This window comes from Salarias fasciatus, chromosome 13 (genome assembly GCF_902148845.1).
Source record: "Salarias fasciatus chromosome 13, fSalaFa1.1, whole genome shotgun sequence".
In the NCBI taxonomy this organism is placed as follows: Eukaryota; Metazoa; Chordata; class Actinopteri; order Blenniiformes; family Blenniidae; genus Salarias; species Salarias fasciatus.
Window position 1 is genome coordinate 16,441,783 of NC_043757.1, and position 12,805 is coordinate 16,454,587.

Here is a 12,805-nt window from a genome sequence, read left to right on the forward strand (position 1 = left end):
ATTGCCTGTTTGTGATGCCATGTATTCTAGTGACTCTGCAGATCAAATCTGGCATGGATATCATTTAATCCTCCACTGGCAGCAGCATGTGTCTGGGCCTCGCCACGTAATACGGTGACATAACCTCGGTGCTGTCGCTTGTCTGCACATTGTCAAGCGATCCTTCGTTAAACAAACCGAAAAGCAGGTATCAAGTGTGCCCGAAAATGTATTTCTGATCATTTCACACTGAAAAGTAATTCATTTGTTTACAGCGATTCACACCACAGTGAAATCTGAATTCTGAGAGAGTACAAATATTGAAAAAAACAAGGTATAAAGTTTTATTAACTTAACAGATACAAAAAACAAACAACATGTTTTCATGATACTGTCATTTTCCAATGAATGTGAGAAACAAATGATATTAGACTGCAGTACAGAACTGGTAGATGATGAATAAGGTATGAAGATGGACCACTGTGTTGCCAACTGAAGAGCTTTTTCTTTAAGAGATTCCAAAAAAAAAATACACAAGTTCATATAGTTTGATTTATCAGATAGCTCAATGTCTTAGAAAAATATCAAACCCATGATAGCACAAGGTTTGTCGTCAAGTAAAACCAGTTTACAGAAACGTGTAAAAACCCGGCAGACAATGAAGAATTCACTACACTTTGCACTGCTGGAAAATGCAGATTGCAGAAGGAGGAGCTACGTCTCAGCAGGTTTTTGAGGTACTGGAGGCTGGAAAGAACTCATGTCTTGAAGGGTTCTTTTATCCAACTGGATGAAGGAGGTTGACAGAGCAGAGGATTGACAAATTAGGCAGTAAATCTGCCTAAAGTGAGTTTTGTCATACAGGTATCAGGTCATTGTGAACTGAGAAGATGTTCCATGTTAAGCCGTCGCCGTATGGCGGGTGTCCAGAAGGAAGAAGAACCCGCGTCACCCAGTGACTGCAAACAAAAGAGGCGAGTCAGTCACCAAACGAACAAGGCAGAGATGAACACACACAAATACTTGCACAAAAAAACCTCAGTTAAACACACCTTCTCTTCTCCACGCCGAGGAAGATTTTCCAGTTATTCAGCCTTCCGTAGTGAAAAGGATTTCTGTACACCTGACCATTAAAGAAAAAAGAGGAGGAGCAGTTAAAAACGCCGCCAAGGCCACGACCATGTAAACCAAAAAGTCTTCCTTCTTTTGAGTGCTTACCCTTCCCTTTTGGGCCATTCGCTTTGTTTCGCTTTTGTTTGTATGCTTTTCAATGCTGGTCTCGCCTCTGGATATGAGCACCGCGTGCCAAATGGTCAAAGCTCCCAGAGACAATCCCGCTGTGCTGAGAGAACAAATCACCTTTCATTTCATTCACTGGCCGGTTGATAAAGGCCGACGATCCTATCACAATCCCCAATGTAAATAAAAGCATTTATAGAGTTTCTATGAACAAAACACATGTACATTATAGAAGTGCACCTAAAAAAAAAAATTGATTTGATCATTTATTAAACATTGTTTGAACTTTGAATTACTTGGTTAGAAAAAATGAAAAAAATGGGGAAAAGATATTTAGATACTGTATTTTGAGTTTTATGACTTGTAAGAAAAGGCAACTATTTCAGTTTGTGTAAAATAAATTAAAAATATGTTAAATATGCTAAAACCTTCATTGCTTGGATTAAATTCCTGGGGAAATTTTCCCATTCAGTTCTAAAATGATGAAAATTGATTCACAAAAATGTCTTCATGTGGCATCCTGGAATACTTCAGACACATTTGTAATCAATGAAAGTAAAATACTTGAAGTAGTTATTGATTGTTGTCTAATCTGTGTGTAGCTCGTTCATGCCTTCTGCTTTATCGGTTAATAAATCAGATCACAAAAATGCTCAAAATAGACAGCTTAATATCCTCACATGCACTCGTTGGCATTGATCCAGTATATAAAGAGTGGTTACATCCATTATCAAACAGTAATATCGAACCCGTGTCTTACCTGGTGAGGACCCACATGTAGATGATGCTCTTATGAATCATTTTATCCTTGAATGTGTATGGTGGTGGAGCTGTCTGAAAAGTACTCTAGGCAAAAATAAGAAGCAAATATTACACAATTACCAGACACAAGAAATGAAGCTAAAAAAGATGAGCTTAAGTTGTCAGGTGACTGAAAAACATTCTGTCAAGACTGTACCTGACCAGGAGGAAGAAGTCCTAACAGAACCCCCATTCCAGTTACTGGTATCCCTGGTTTTTCCATATCCATATGCTTAAAGCGCTAAAGGAGCAGCCCCAATTCACAACCCGAGCGTTAAAGACAAGAAACAAAGGCCACGTCAGCAAGTGAAGCCCCACACACAAAATAAAACACACCACAACCAGGAAGGAGAGTGAAAATGCAAGATCTAACAGGGACAAACAAGCCAAGCAGAACAAGAAACAACAGCAGTTCAGCGATCTCACCTCCAGAGCATTGTACGCATCTATGAACAGGTTTCTGCCACTGATGCTGCAGTAAACACAGCCCAGGGTCATGAAGAGACAGAAGGAGAAAAAGTAGCGGTGATTGAAATGGCCCACGCAGTTATTTAGCCAGGCTGGCACAGTGATGTTAAGGAGAGCCACACTGATGCACTTTTGTGGAAACTTTAAATGTTTTTTTTTTTTTTCCTTCAATTTTTACTTGGAACAGACGTTGTGCAAAGGATACGACAATGATGGTCCATTTTCAAAATACACCTGTGAGGGAAAAAGCAACAATTTGGTCTAGTAACAAGAATAACAAGATCTGCAAGTGCATCTGCAGTTTACGGAGGTATACACAACTGTGATGTTGGACAGACAAACTGATGATGAACTCACCGGTTACAGATACCACAGTGGTGTGTTCTCGCTGGTTTAGGCAAGATGCACTTCTTGCAAACTGAGACAAAGGGTGTGTCAGAGATTTCCTGCAAGAAAGAAAATATTTTCTCATCCACAGGCTGGATTCTCAAAACATTGAATCTAGGATTAGAAACTTAAATCCAATATCCTTACCTTAGGGAGAAACCCAGGAGAAGTCTTGGTTGCTTTGTAGTAATGGAAGGCGATCATGACGAGGTTCCAGTGGCCGTAACACACATGCCAAGCAATCCATGCAGGAGAGTAGGTGTTGAGGATCAGCGGCAGGAGGACAATGTAGGCTATGACTACAATGGAGCTGATCAGAATCACCACCAGAACTACAAACACCTGACAACCAAAAGGGACAAGAATCAGACAGTAGCAGAAAGACAACTGTAAATTCTAACCCCTTCGGTCATATGAGAAGTGAAAGCACATTGTCTCAAAGTCAATTTAGTTCTGAGGATGCTCTCAGAGGTATTTTGGAATAACACCTCCGTGAGGCTGGTGACGCTGATACAATTTATATCTACGACTATGAATGCCACAAGCATTTGGAGGGTCTGCAGCATGACGTTTCTAAAAGACAGATTAGCTCCATGCAATGTGTTCGCTGTTTAAGTGATGCAAAGATAAAACCAAGATGGAATTCCTCCCAGGGTTCAGCTAATCTTTAATCTGCAGCAACAGCTAAAGCAATTTAAAGAAATTGCTGTCAAAACAGGCTCTGCAAGTTAATAACAGGAGTGTTCATTTTCCATCAGCACTGATGTTCACCTGAAAAGTCTATAACTGTTTAGTGTTTACTATAAACATTAAACATATTATGTTCACTCCTGTTTATGAGTTGACGAAGATAAGATCATATTTTGACAAAGAAAATGCTGACGTTAATTTCATAACTTTTTTTTTAAATCAACCATCTGCAAAATGTGCACACTTGCAAATTACTTGACTGCACAAAACAACGCCTCACTCACCACTCCAAACCAGCGGGTGACATATTCCACAGTCCAAAAAATGGGCTCAAAGAGTGAGTCGAAAACCACATCTGAGTTGGTGAGGGAGTTGAAGCACAGTGACTGCAGCAGCAGCCTCATGTAAGCCCATATCTTCCTAATCCATGGAGGCAGCCTGCTCTTTCCTCTCCTGCCACAAGAGCGGAGCCGCACACACCGCAGCAGGTGGATCACTGAGCCGGGACACCACTTCATCCTACATTTGTGGTGTACATGAACCTGAAGAGGAGATAAGAAGGTAGAAGTGAGCCCAACACCTTAAAACAAATGAAGGAATGCAGATTTTTTTTTTTTAAATGTAACATCACACAGTAGATCAATTCAACTGTCTGTAAGGAAATTACTCTATATAAATTAATTGTCATCTGGCCAAACAGGGATAAATGGTTTAAAAACTAGACTAAAGACAGAGAAAGAATGACTTAAGGATATTAATAGGTATTACTTCAGACATAAACACGAAATCCATCCACAACAGTGAGTCTCGGTCAAGTCCAGATATGACACTCACCAAATCCTGATCCTACAGACTGTTGAATACAGGTCCAGGTCCCCTTACTGGTCTGATTTCTTCCACACTTGAACCTCTTCAGGCACAGCTGCAGCTCAGAAAGGTGGGAAAGGCATTAGCAGGAGCGTAATACTGGCATGTCTGGAGGTGATCACACAACCGCCCGTTTATGACATGTGTCAAAATTCAATGAGTACATAGCAGTCTTGCTTTGCTGCATTCCAGACAGGGTGGAGCCTGGGAGGAGGTTGTGAGGAGCTCCATGAGGGGGCAGGAGGAGCAGCAGCAGCCCTGGAAGAGAGGATGGCTTCAAGAGCAACGGCAGCTCCTCTCCATCAGGTTGGTCAAAGTCCACCTCCACCGCTCCTGCTGCCGCCCCATTAAAAACACATTTAATTCAGTTTAGCCCGTGCTATGCACGGTGCTGGGAATTGTAAATAAGCCAGCTGAATCATAGCGTTCCTTAATCCTTTTTGTTTGGATGTCACACACACACTTGTTTTCCAATCCAAACATCCGAGGCTGCGCCCTGTGGTGTTTCCCACTCGTAAGGTAATACTCACTGCTGTGTGAAGACGGGGAAAAAGCCGAGCTCTCCTCTCTTGTCGACATTTTTCAAACGGTGGTGTAGATTTTATGGGACATTATCAGCGTAGAGAAGCAGGATCAGGGACCTGTGACAGCAGAGCTGGCTTCCAAACTGCAGCTTCTGCGCATGCGCTCGAGAAAGATCTCACGATAGCTTGAACCAGAAATTTCAAATATAACATTTTTAATTATTTTGTCCATATTTTCAAAGTGGTTGTAGAAACGATTCATAATTGTTTCTAATATTCATGTTAAATCGTCCACATATTTTCTTTACTTTAAAAAAAATGGATTGGTTGACGAGTGGAATTGTGGGAAATGAAGTTGTATCATGCAGCACCTAGGCTAGGCTAGGCTAAGCTAGGCTACATTTGTGCACGAGTCTGCCATGTGGAGTCCGTATTAACCCTCCGCACCTCACAATCAGCCTTTCAGCTTCTGTCAGTCACTATGTCGTTTTGTTTTAATTTCGACCTTCCTGCACAAAAAGCACAGGCCGACGAAGAGGATGGAACGGGAGAGAAAAATGAAGAGAAAAGTAGAGCAGCTCTACCTGTGAGTAATGCTTTGATATCTGCTGTTACTCTTGAGTTCTCAGAAGAGCTAATTCAATAAGTTTGGTTTAATTCTGCGTGCAATGTTTGTTCGTTTGGAAAATGCATGTTGAAAAATGTGATTGCATGTATGCAAACCTATAACTTTATTTTCAAATCAGTGTTTTGGGGCTGTGCTTGGCTAAGACACACTTTAGTATCGTATTATCTGCGTATTATCTTGCTTCATTGCAACTTAAATTCTTCAGTTATCAACGCATTACTGCATATGCACAATTATGATCAGGATAATATCGCAATATGTTATATAAGATATGTACAATAGTTTAAACGGATACTAAAACAGTCGTTTCCTTCATTTAATATGGGCTCTTATATTATGTGAGGTAGAGGGTTTTCAGTTTCCTTCATGAATCCACCTGGAGTTTAAACACTGCTGAAGATCAGGACAGATCAAACTACACTTCCACTTAATCAAAGAAACTGTAAGAATTCCCTGACACTTGCAAAGAAATACCACTAGAGGGAATGAATGAGGGCTTGCTCATAAATACTGCACTTTCCAGACCAAAGTTTAGAAGTAATTATCCCCCCTTCTGATTTTAAGGCTTAATCTGCTGAAAGTCTGATTTAAGCTGCATTATAAAATAGAATTTAAACAGTATATTAGTGAAATGAAATGTTAAGAACCAATGAGTCATGCTTGTTGGGTTTTTAGTTGTTTGATAAATTTTAATAATTGTTGACATTTTTTTCTGTCCCTTGATCCATTATTTTGAAGCAATGAATACCTTATCAATGTCTCATCCTTTCCACACACACTTATTGTTTAATTGTAATATGTATTATTTCATATTTTCCAATTAATTTGTGATTTAAAACTGAACCATGTTAATTAAATGCTAAGATATTATCCCTCCTTTTACCATCAAGGTAAATTCACATTCAAACATTGCATGGGTGGCTCTCATAGTCGATAAGTAATGTATGTTATTATATTAAATGTCTATCCACTAGAGAGCATAGGTTGATCGTCTTCATTCTCATGAGCTTTGACGTCACAGTGGAAATCATCCAAGTTCGTTCAGTCAGTCAGTCTGTGCGAAGACAATGGTCTGAGACATTCAGCAAACTTTACCCAGACTTTTTTGACTGAAGCATCCTGCTCTGGTGACTGTGCGAATGCGTCGATCCACCTTCTTACACATGACAATAGTGAAGTGTTTCAGTTATGCAATGAGTCATATGACTTGTGGCAGTATTGTGCTTGATGATTAACTTGCTACTGAGTTTAGAGGATCATGAAACTAATTATGCATGGTATCAAACCCACAATGGTTTTAACAGTTCACTTTTTATCAAAACATTCTGTTACTTTATGTTTAAGAAATTTCCTTTGGCTGAACGATCATGGATTTCACAATAATCACTTCATAGATAAATGTTCCCAAATCACTTGATCTACTCACTATTTTTGTCTTCCTTCAACTTCCTCACTAATTATTACTCAGTAAGACTTAAGTAAGAGCAGCATGACAAAAGCTGTAAAAGGTTTTTCTGTGATCACTTCAATAATTACGGTAGTAATACTTGTGTGTTCTTCATTTAGTTGATCACCTACAGTAGAGGTTTTCACCATACTGCACCCGTCCCACTTACCACTGACGCACAGAAATCACAATCAAGAATCAAATAGAGATACCTTTGTTTGATTAAAATGTGGATGTTCTACAAAACTGCATTTTGGCATTTGATTTCTAAACTCCTGCCAGATTTCTCAACCTTGATATTATCCACCCCCCACCATTCACTGAGCTCACATCTGTAGCTAATATAGTGATTTTAATCTATAATCATGCATGCTGTTGTTTTGTCTTTCAGACTGAGAATAAAATGAAACCATCAGAGCCAGTTAAAGAGGCCACAGAGCACTTCCCTCCATCAGACCCGCACGTTCTCATGGATGCCATTTCTGAGACTGTAACCATTGGAACTCTTCCTCCTCTCCATTTCCTCAATGAGACAGTTTTTGAGAAGACGGCCTCGGACAGGGAAGATTGCGAAAAAATTCTCAGTCGCACGGCGGAGCAGAGGTCCGATCTGATCTCTGGTGTGTACGAAGGAGGCCTCAAAGTGTGGGAGTGCACTTACGACCTCCTGGAGGTGATTGAGAAAGACGGAGAGACCTTTGGAGGGAAGACAGTCTTGGATTTGGGCTGTGGCGCCGGGCTCTTGGGAATACTGGCTCTGAAGAGAGGAGCCAAGCAGGTCCACTTCCAAGATTATAACAGCACAGTCATTGAGCAGCTCACCGTGCCAAATGTAATGCTAAACTGCCAAGAGGATGATGAAGACAGTGAAGATGATAAGGAAGGGGAAAAACAGAGAGAAGATGTCTTTAAAAAGAAAGCTAAAGGGAAGGAGGAGGAGGAAGATGGCAACCCACCGATGAAGAAAAGAGCCACAGACTTGTCACAGAATCTCCTCCTAAACAGGTGTCAATTCTTCTCTGGTGATTGGAGCACTTTCCTCACTCTGGTTCTGAAGAAAAACCCCTCACTCAAATACAACATTATCCTAACATCAGAAACTATCTATAACACAGCTTATTACCCCGTGCTCCATGAAACCCTCCACCAACTGCTGGCGCCGGATGGACTGATCTACCTCGCCACTAAGTCCCACTACTTCGGTGTCGGGGGAGGACTGCATCTGTTTGAGACCTTCGTGGAGGAGAGGGGGATTTTCTCTCTGAGTCACCTGTGGGACGGAGAAGAAGGGCTTCAGAGACATGTTGTGGTCCTGAGAATTAAAAAGCCAAAGGACACTTGAATAAGGGCTCTGTTGTCTGATCAGACTGATTTAATCCAGTGATATTTTGGATTGTATTTCAGTGTTTGGTGTGAGGATTGCTGGTCAAAGCAATTTGAAATGTACCAGAAAGAGGAAGAGCGAAAATAAAAAGCTGCCACATCTTTTATTTGCACCCTGGTTAAACTGCACCTATTTTCAACTCCTATATAGAAATTTGAATATGTCTGCCAGTAACTGAAGTGCAGTTGAAAGAGGCTGTTACAGGTCTTTAGATGCATGTGGAGGAAAGAAAGGAAATGGGCTCAGTGACCTTTGCGAGTGATTTCCCCAGTGTTCAAACACCAGCATGAAAGCCAGGCTTGTTTCTGAAGTCCAGCTCAAAATGTCAATTGCAACTTATCCCACCAGCCTAAGGATGTAGTTTGAAAGTGGATTCTAGAGTCACTGCACATCAATAGTGGGACTCTGTGGGGTCCCTGTACCTCCTATTCTGCTGGTTTCATCACACTTAAATGCACTATGTGATCTGGGTGCGCTCCATTACAAACAAGTCGTGACACTGGTGCATATACACCCCGGAAAATATTATTACAAGTACAAAAAAGGAACTGTGCTCTAATTTCGCCAACACAACCTGGAATCCCCTTTCTGCCTCAATCAAGGAACTAAACAGACAATCTGACGCGGCTCATTCTGAAAAAGTGTGCATCAGGCTCAGGCATGTTTCTCGTATCTGACCTGACTCATGACAGTAGATGAGGAAATCAGGTTTTATGAGTTCTCTGAACAATGAAAGTGTTTAATTTAGTAGTTAATTCCGTGCCTAAAATATCACAAGACACCAGTGTGGTTTATTTGTGGAGGGTTCACATGTAACATGCTGCTGCTCCAGTTCCGTCATGTGAGCCTGTTTAATCAGGCCTCTTTTTTTTCGTGTCACACAACAATAAGTCATTAGATCTCATTTAATCGTCTTGATGCTTTAATTGACTTAGTTTGGTGAAAAGTTCTGAAAGAAAATATTTTTTTTCTGAGAATCAAATTGAGGACTTGTCTATTTTATCTTTATACTGTAAACTAACAGCGATTAAAATATATCCAACAAATGATTGTATGAGTTGCGGTAATGTTAATTTAAACTGCTGTTCCACTTGTGTTTCATCGGGTTGAGGTGGAATAATGTCTCACTGTCATGTAACACTGCCTATCAGGCTTCCTCTAAATGAATGACTCAAGCTAAACAAATATTCAGACAAGATGGATCATATCTTATGTTTCCATGACACAAGATGGGCTGCTGATAATTATTTAGAGTGATTAAAAACAGACGTATCTACAAAGATCGCATACCGGCACAAAAATGACTGCCATTTCACACTTGCAGTGCGTGGACAGGATTTCCAGTGGCCTATTAGGTGCATATTACTGTAGTTTTGAGCTGTGTTTCAATCGGCTCATAAAATTACACCGAGCGTGGTTTCTGTTTGCCTAACCCTCAGGCAAACGTCCAGCGCGTCTGCCTCGTCATCGCCTCTCATCTCGACAGCTGTTCGTGGCCTTTGGGGGAATTCCTGGTTCCTCGAGCAGACGCAGCCTTTCCCCTGCTTACTTTATGGGAACAGGGGGCAGGGCAAGTCAAATGGTTTTCCTCAGAAACTATTATGTGTTGATTCACTGAGGGGGCGTGCTTTTCACTCCCACTGCTTCCTTCTTACTGGGAAGTGACTGTCAGGCTTACCGTACAGAGGGAGTGTATGAAAAAACAGAAAGGAGGGAGGCTGATGGGTGATGTGAAAGGTGGTGGTATTTAAGCTTCCTTTGCTGTGAATGTCAGACAGTACGCTGCATCCTTTCTTGGGACTTGGAGGACATGGGAGAGTGAGCCGAACGTGCAGGTGAACTGGGGAGGGATTTCTCTTCACAGGGTGGAAAAACTTGCCGCTGATTCAAAGCCAATGCATCTCTCTGTTAAATGGGATTTTTTTTCAGACTTTTTTTTTTTTTTCAAAAGCTGAATCAAAGACCCCTGACTGTAAGGCCTTATGAGGAGGTTTGTTTATGATATATCCAGTTTTTGGATACAGATTGATCCTGTCGACTGATATAAGTGAGTATGCTGGTAAGTATTATAGCATTTTATCATCTGTAATGAAGGCACTTTTTAAAACTGATAATGTATCTTTTTATAGAATTGTATTCATAGCATTTTTTAAGCAAGAAGATTTTATTCAAAGAGAAAGTAACTTCCACATTTTCAGGGCACTAGCAGAAGAAGGATCTTAAACCTGCTGTATTGATTCAACCAATGCGACCTGTCAGTGAAGGCTGTTTGTAATTTTGTGAAGGCTTCAGGACTCAGTTCGTGCCCTGATAGGATTTTTCTTTTCTTGTAACAGGCTGTTAAACCGGTTGTTTCCCACTCCAACTGCCGGAAAGATATGAGTTTCCTGAACATGTTCAGGTGTGGCCTTCCTTACACAGTTTATTGCACCGTGTTGTATCTAATCCACACACATAATGAATAAACCACTGCTGATGAGATATCTGAGGAATTCTCTCATTGTAATGTCACTCACTGTCAATATTGACTCGAGACCTTGAAAAAGGGGATTTTGTTTTTCTTCTGTACGGTACAACATTGGCCGGTTAATATCAAACTTACTGTGTAGAGTTCAAAGATACATTGACCGACAGTGTGTCACTAATCGCACTGTCCCAAAGTTCTTCCCTGGGAGTGTACGGCTATAACTGATGAGTCATTTCATGCCTTGATTCTGTGCTTGCATCAGCCCAGTGTGCTGGCTTTCATTTCAGTGGTTGTGAAGCATTTCCAGGAATACTTCAGTTAAAAAAAAAAAAAAAAAAAATGGCTGGATTCCTCAGATGACCCTGAAACTCTCCATCGTGTCTGTCCAAACAAAGAATGGATTCCAATTAAACATAAATGTACTCTGGAAGTTTTCTTGTTCAAATTTAATCCTTTGAAAACACCTCTGAATCTTTTCTTCCATACAATGGCTAAATGAATTAATGTACAGTTGTGTGGTCCACTGACAGTGATCGATCGTTGTTTAGAATGAAGCTTAGCTGCGTCGATGACGGCCTCTTGCTCAATCGAAGCAGACGTGGAGCTGACATCGTCACATCATCACCCTGCTCTTCTTGAGAAACGGGGGCGAATGACTTAACAACCTCTACATGACGCTCATTTCTCAACATGTGACACTGGTTATCTTCAACATACTTTTATTCAGCTCGTGATTGTTAACTCTCTCAGTTTGTTTTTTTTTATGTGAAGTGAATGATTCCAGATGTTTTAATTGTTTTTTTTTTTTAATCTACTGATCATGTGCGATCCAGAAGTACTCAGTGAAGTACAGGTTGAGCCAAACTGTTCAGCTGTTAAGGGATCAAGATTCTTCTGAGGACTTTTTTTGTGCTCTGCTATGAGAACTGAATTCCATAGATGGTGACATCTTCAGGTGTCATCTATGGGCTCAGTTCTTTTGGCATGGCACATAACCAGACTGCACCGGAAGAGAAAACACAGATGATTGCAGAAAAATATTTCTCTGATCCACATTCATTCCTTGTTTTATTATGTGTTACTTTTACTGATGTTATTGATTTTTCCAAGGTAACCATGAATGATTTTCCAATTGAATATGCCATGGAATTATTTTGCTGTTAAACTTTTTATACATTGCCAATAAAGTTATACAGAATGAATATTTTTTTGTTTGTTTCTTTTGTGTTTCATGTCATAAGACTGCGGTGAAAAATTCACAAGAGTAAATTTAAAAATCACAAGGCTTCCTTTTTCAGGATTTTATCTCATCTTTAATTCCACAAAATATGCAGCCATGATGATAGCGCTGAACAACATGAATAAAACAAGAAAAATGGTATGACACTTACCTTAATATTCAATTTCTTTTTACAAAAATATCATTAAATCTGTCACAGCTGATTTCACACAGTCCGTTTTGGCTTGAATTGTATCATTCAGTTTTAAGTAATACAACTAATAGCCACGAAAATTTTCTAATCAGGAACATCAAGTTTGCTTTAAAGACGTGAGTGGAAACAGAAGAACAAAGTAACTCACTTCAAATACTTTTAACAGAAGATTCAGCAAGAAGTGGCAGTACAACAGCAAAAGTTGAACGAGATGCCTTTTGCCAAATTTGTAGCAATTCTGTCACGAGAACGTAAAAAGGAGTGTAATAAAAGGTGAAAACATACAGTCATTTCCAGTTTCATTATTACAAGCAGTTCAAACAGCAGCCCGTTGATAAACCATAGACTTCCATTTTAGTAGCTGATTCAAAGCACATCCATGTCATGAGATGTCAGCTGATTAAAATTTATTGTCCGTCCTTCCCTCTACTTATCCTCCCTCTGCTCTCTCACACAGACCTTGACCCCTCCGGTTAAATGAGGTGCTGCTC

General features: G+C 40.3%; 2 protein-coding genes and 1 long non-coding RNA gene across 6 annotated transcripts; 2 read left to right on the forward strand and 1 right to left on the reverse strand.

Moving 5' to 3' along the window:
* Positions 1-309: 309 nt before the first annotated feature.
* On the reverse strand, positions 310-5,091 carry zdhhc16a (zDHHC palmitoyltransferase 16a). 3 transcript variants are annotated; one of them, XM_030106620.1, is made up of 12 exons: positions 4,962-5,091; positions 4,399-4,486; positions 3,849-4,106; positions 3,022-3,216; positions 2,845-2,933; positions 2,693-2,721; positions 2,446-2,579; positions 2,177-2,260; positions 1,979-2,064; positions 1,198-1,321; positions 1,032-1,102; positions 310-938 (listed from the first exon to the last, which is right to left on the reverse strand). In XM_030106620.1, exons 3-12 carry the CDS (start codon positions 4,080-4,082, stop codon positions 836-838), a joined length of 1,149 nt encoding a protein of 382 aa, XP_029962480.1. In that variant the 5' UTR covers positions 4,083-4,106; positions 4,399-4,486; positions 4,962-5,091; the 3' UTR covers positions 310-835. The 3 variants fall into 3 exon arrangements, with proteins under 3 accessions (XP_029962480.1, XP_029962479.1, XP_029962481.1); XM_030106619.1 differs by lacking the exon at positions 4,962-5,091 and having other exon boundaries at positions 4,399-4,585; XM_030106621.1 differs by lacking the exons at positions 2,177-2,260; positions 4,962-5,091 and having other exon boundaries at positions 4,399-4,585.
* mettl18 (methyltransferase 18, RPL3 N3-histidine) lies at positions 4,601-8,516 on the forward strand. Of its 2 annotated transcripts, none has more exons than XM_030106628.1 (2): positions 4,601-5,541; positions 7,422-8,516. In XM_030106628.1, exons 1-2 carry the CDS (start codon positions 5,437-5,439, stop codon positions 8,370-8,372), a joined length of 1,056 nt encoding a protein of 351 aa, XP_029962488.1. In that variant the 5' UTR covers positions 4,601-5,436; the 3' UTR covers positions 8,373-8,516. The 2 variants fall into 2 exon arrangements, with proteins under 2 accessions (XP_029962488.1, XP_029962489.1); XM_030106629.1 differs by having other exon boundaries at positions 4,601-4,737.
* A 1,667-nt stretch (positions 8,517-10,183) lies between these two features.
* LOC115399334 (uncharacterized) lies at positions 10,184-11,232 on the forward strand. Its single transcript, XR_003932641.1, has 3 exons — positions 10,184-10,249; positions 10,366-10,473; positions 10,751-11,232. It is a non-coding gene; the product is annotated as an uncharacterized LOC115399334 (long non-coding RNA).
* Positions 11,233-12,805: the final 1,573 nt, after the last annotated feature.

What these genes read in the sequence shown, in the direction of transcription:
- zdhhc16a (XM_030106620.1), bottom strand. Translation starts at nt 4,082, where the DNA reads ATGAAGTGGTGTCCCGGCTCAGTGATCCACCTGCTGCGGTGTGTGCGG. An exon ending in TCACCCGCTGGTTTGGAGTG is followed by an intron (nt 3,217 to 3,848) that starts GTGAGTGAGGCG and finishes TTTGGTTGTCAG; the next exon opens with GTGTTTGTAGTTCTGGTGGT. An exon ending in CTCCTGGGTTTCTCCCTAAG is followed by an intron (nt 2,934 to 3,021) that starts GTAAGGATATTG and finishes TCTTTCTTGCAG; the next exon opens with GAAATCTCTGACACACCCTT.
- mettl18 (XM_030106628.1), top strand. Translation starts at nt 5,437, where the DNA reads ATGTCGTTTTGTTTTAATTTCGACCTTCCTGCACAAAAAGCACAGGCC. An exon ending in AAAGTAGAGCAGCTCTACCT is followed by an intron (nt 5,542 to 7,421) that starts GTGAGTAATGCT and finishes TTTGTCTTTCAG; the next exon opens with ACTGAGAATAAAATGAAACC.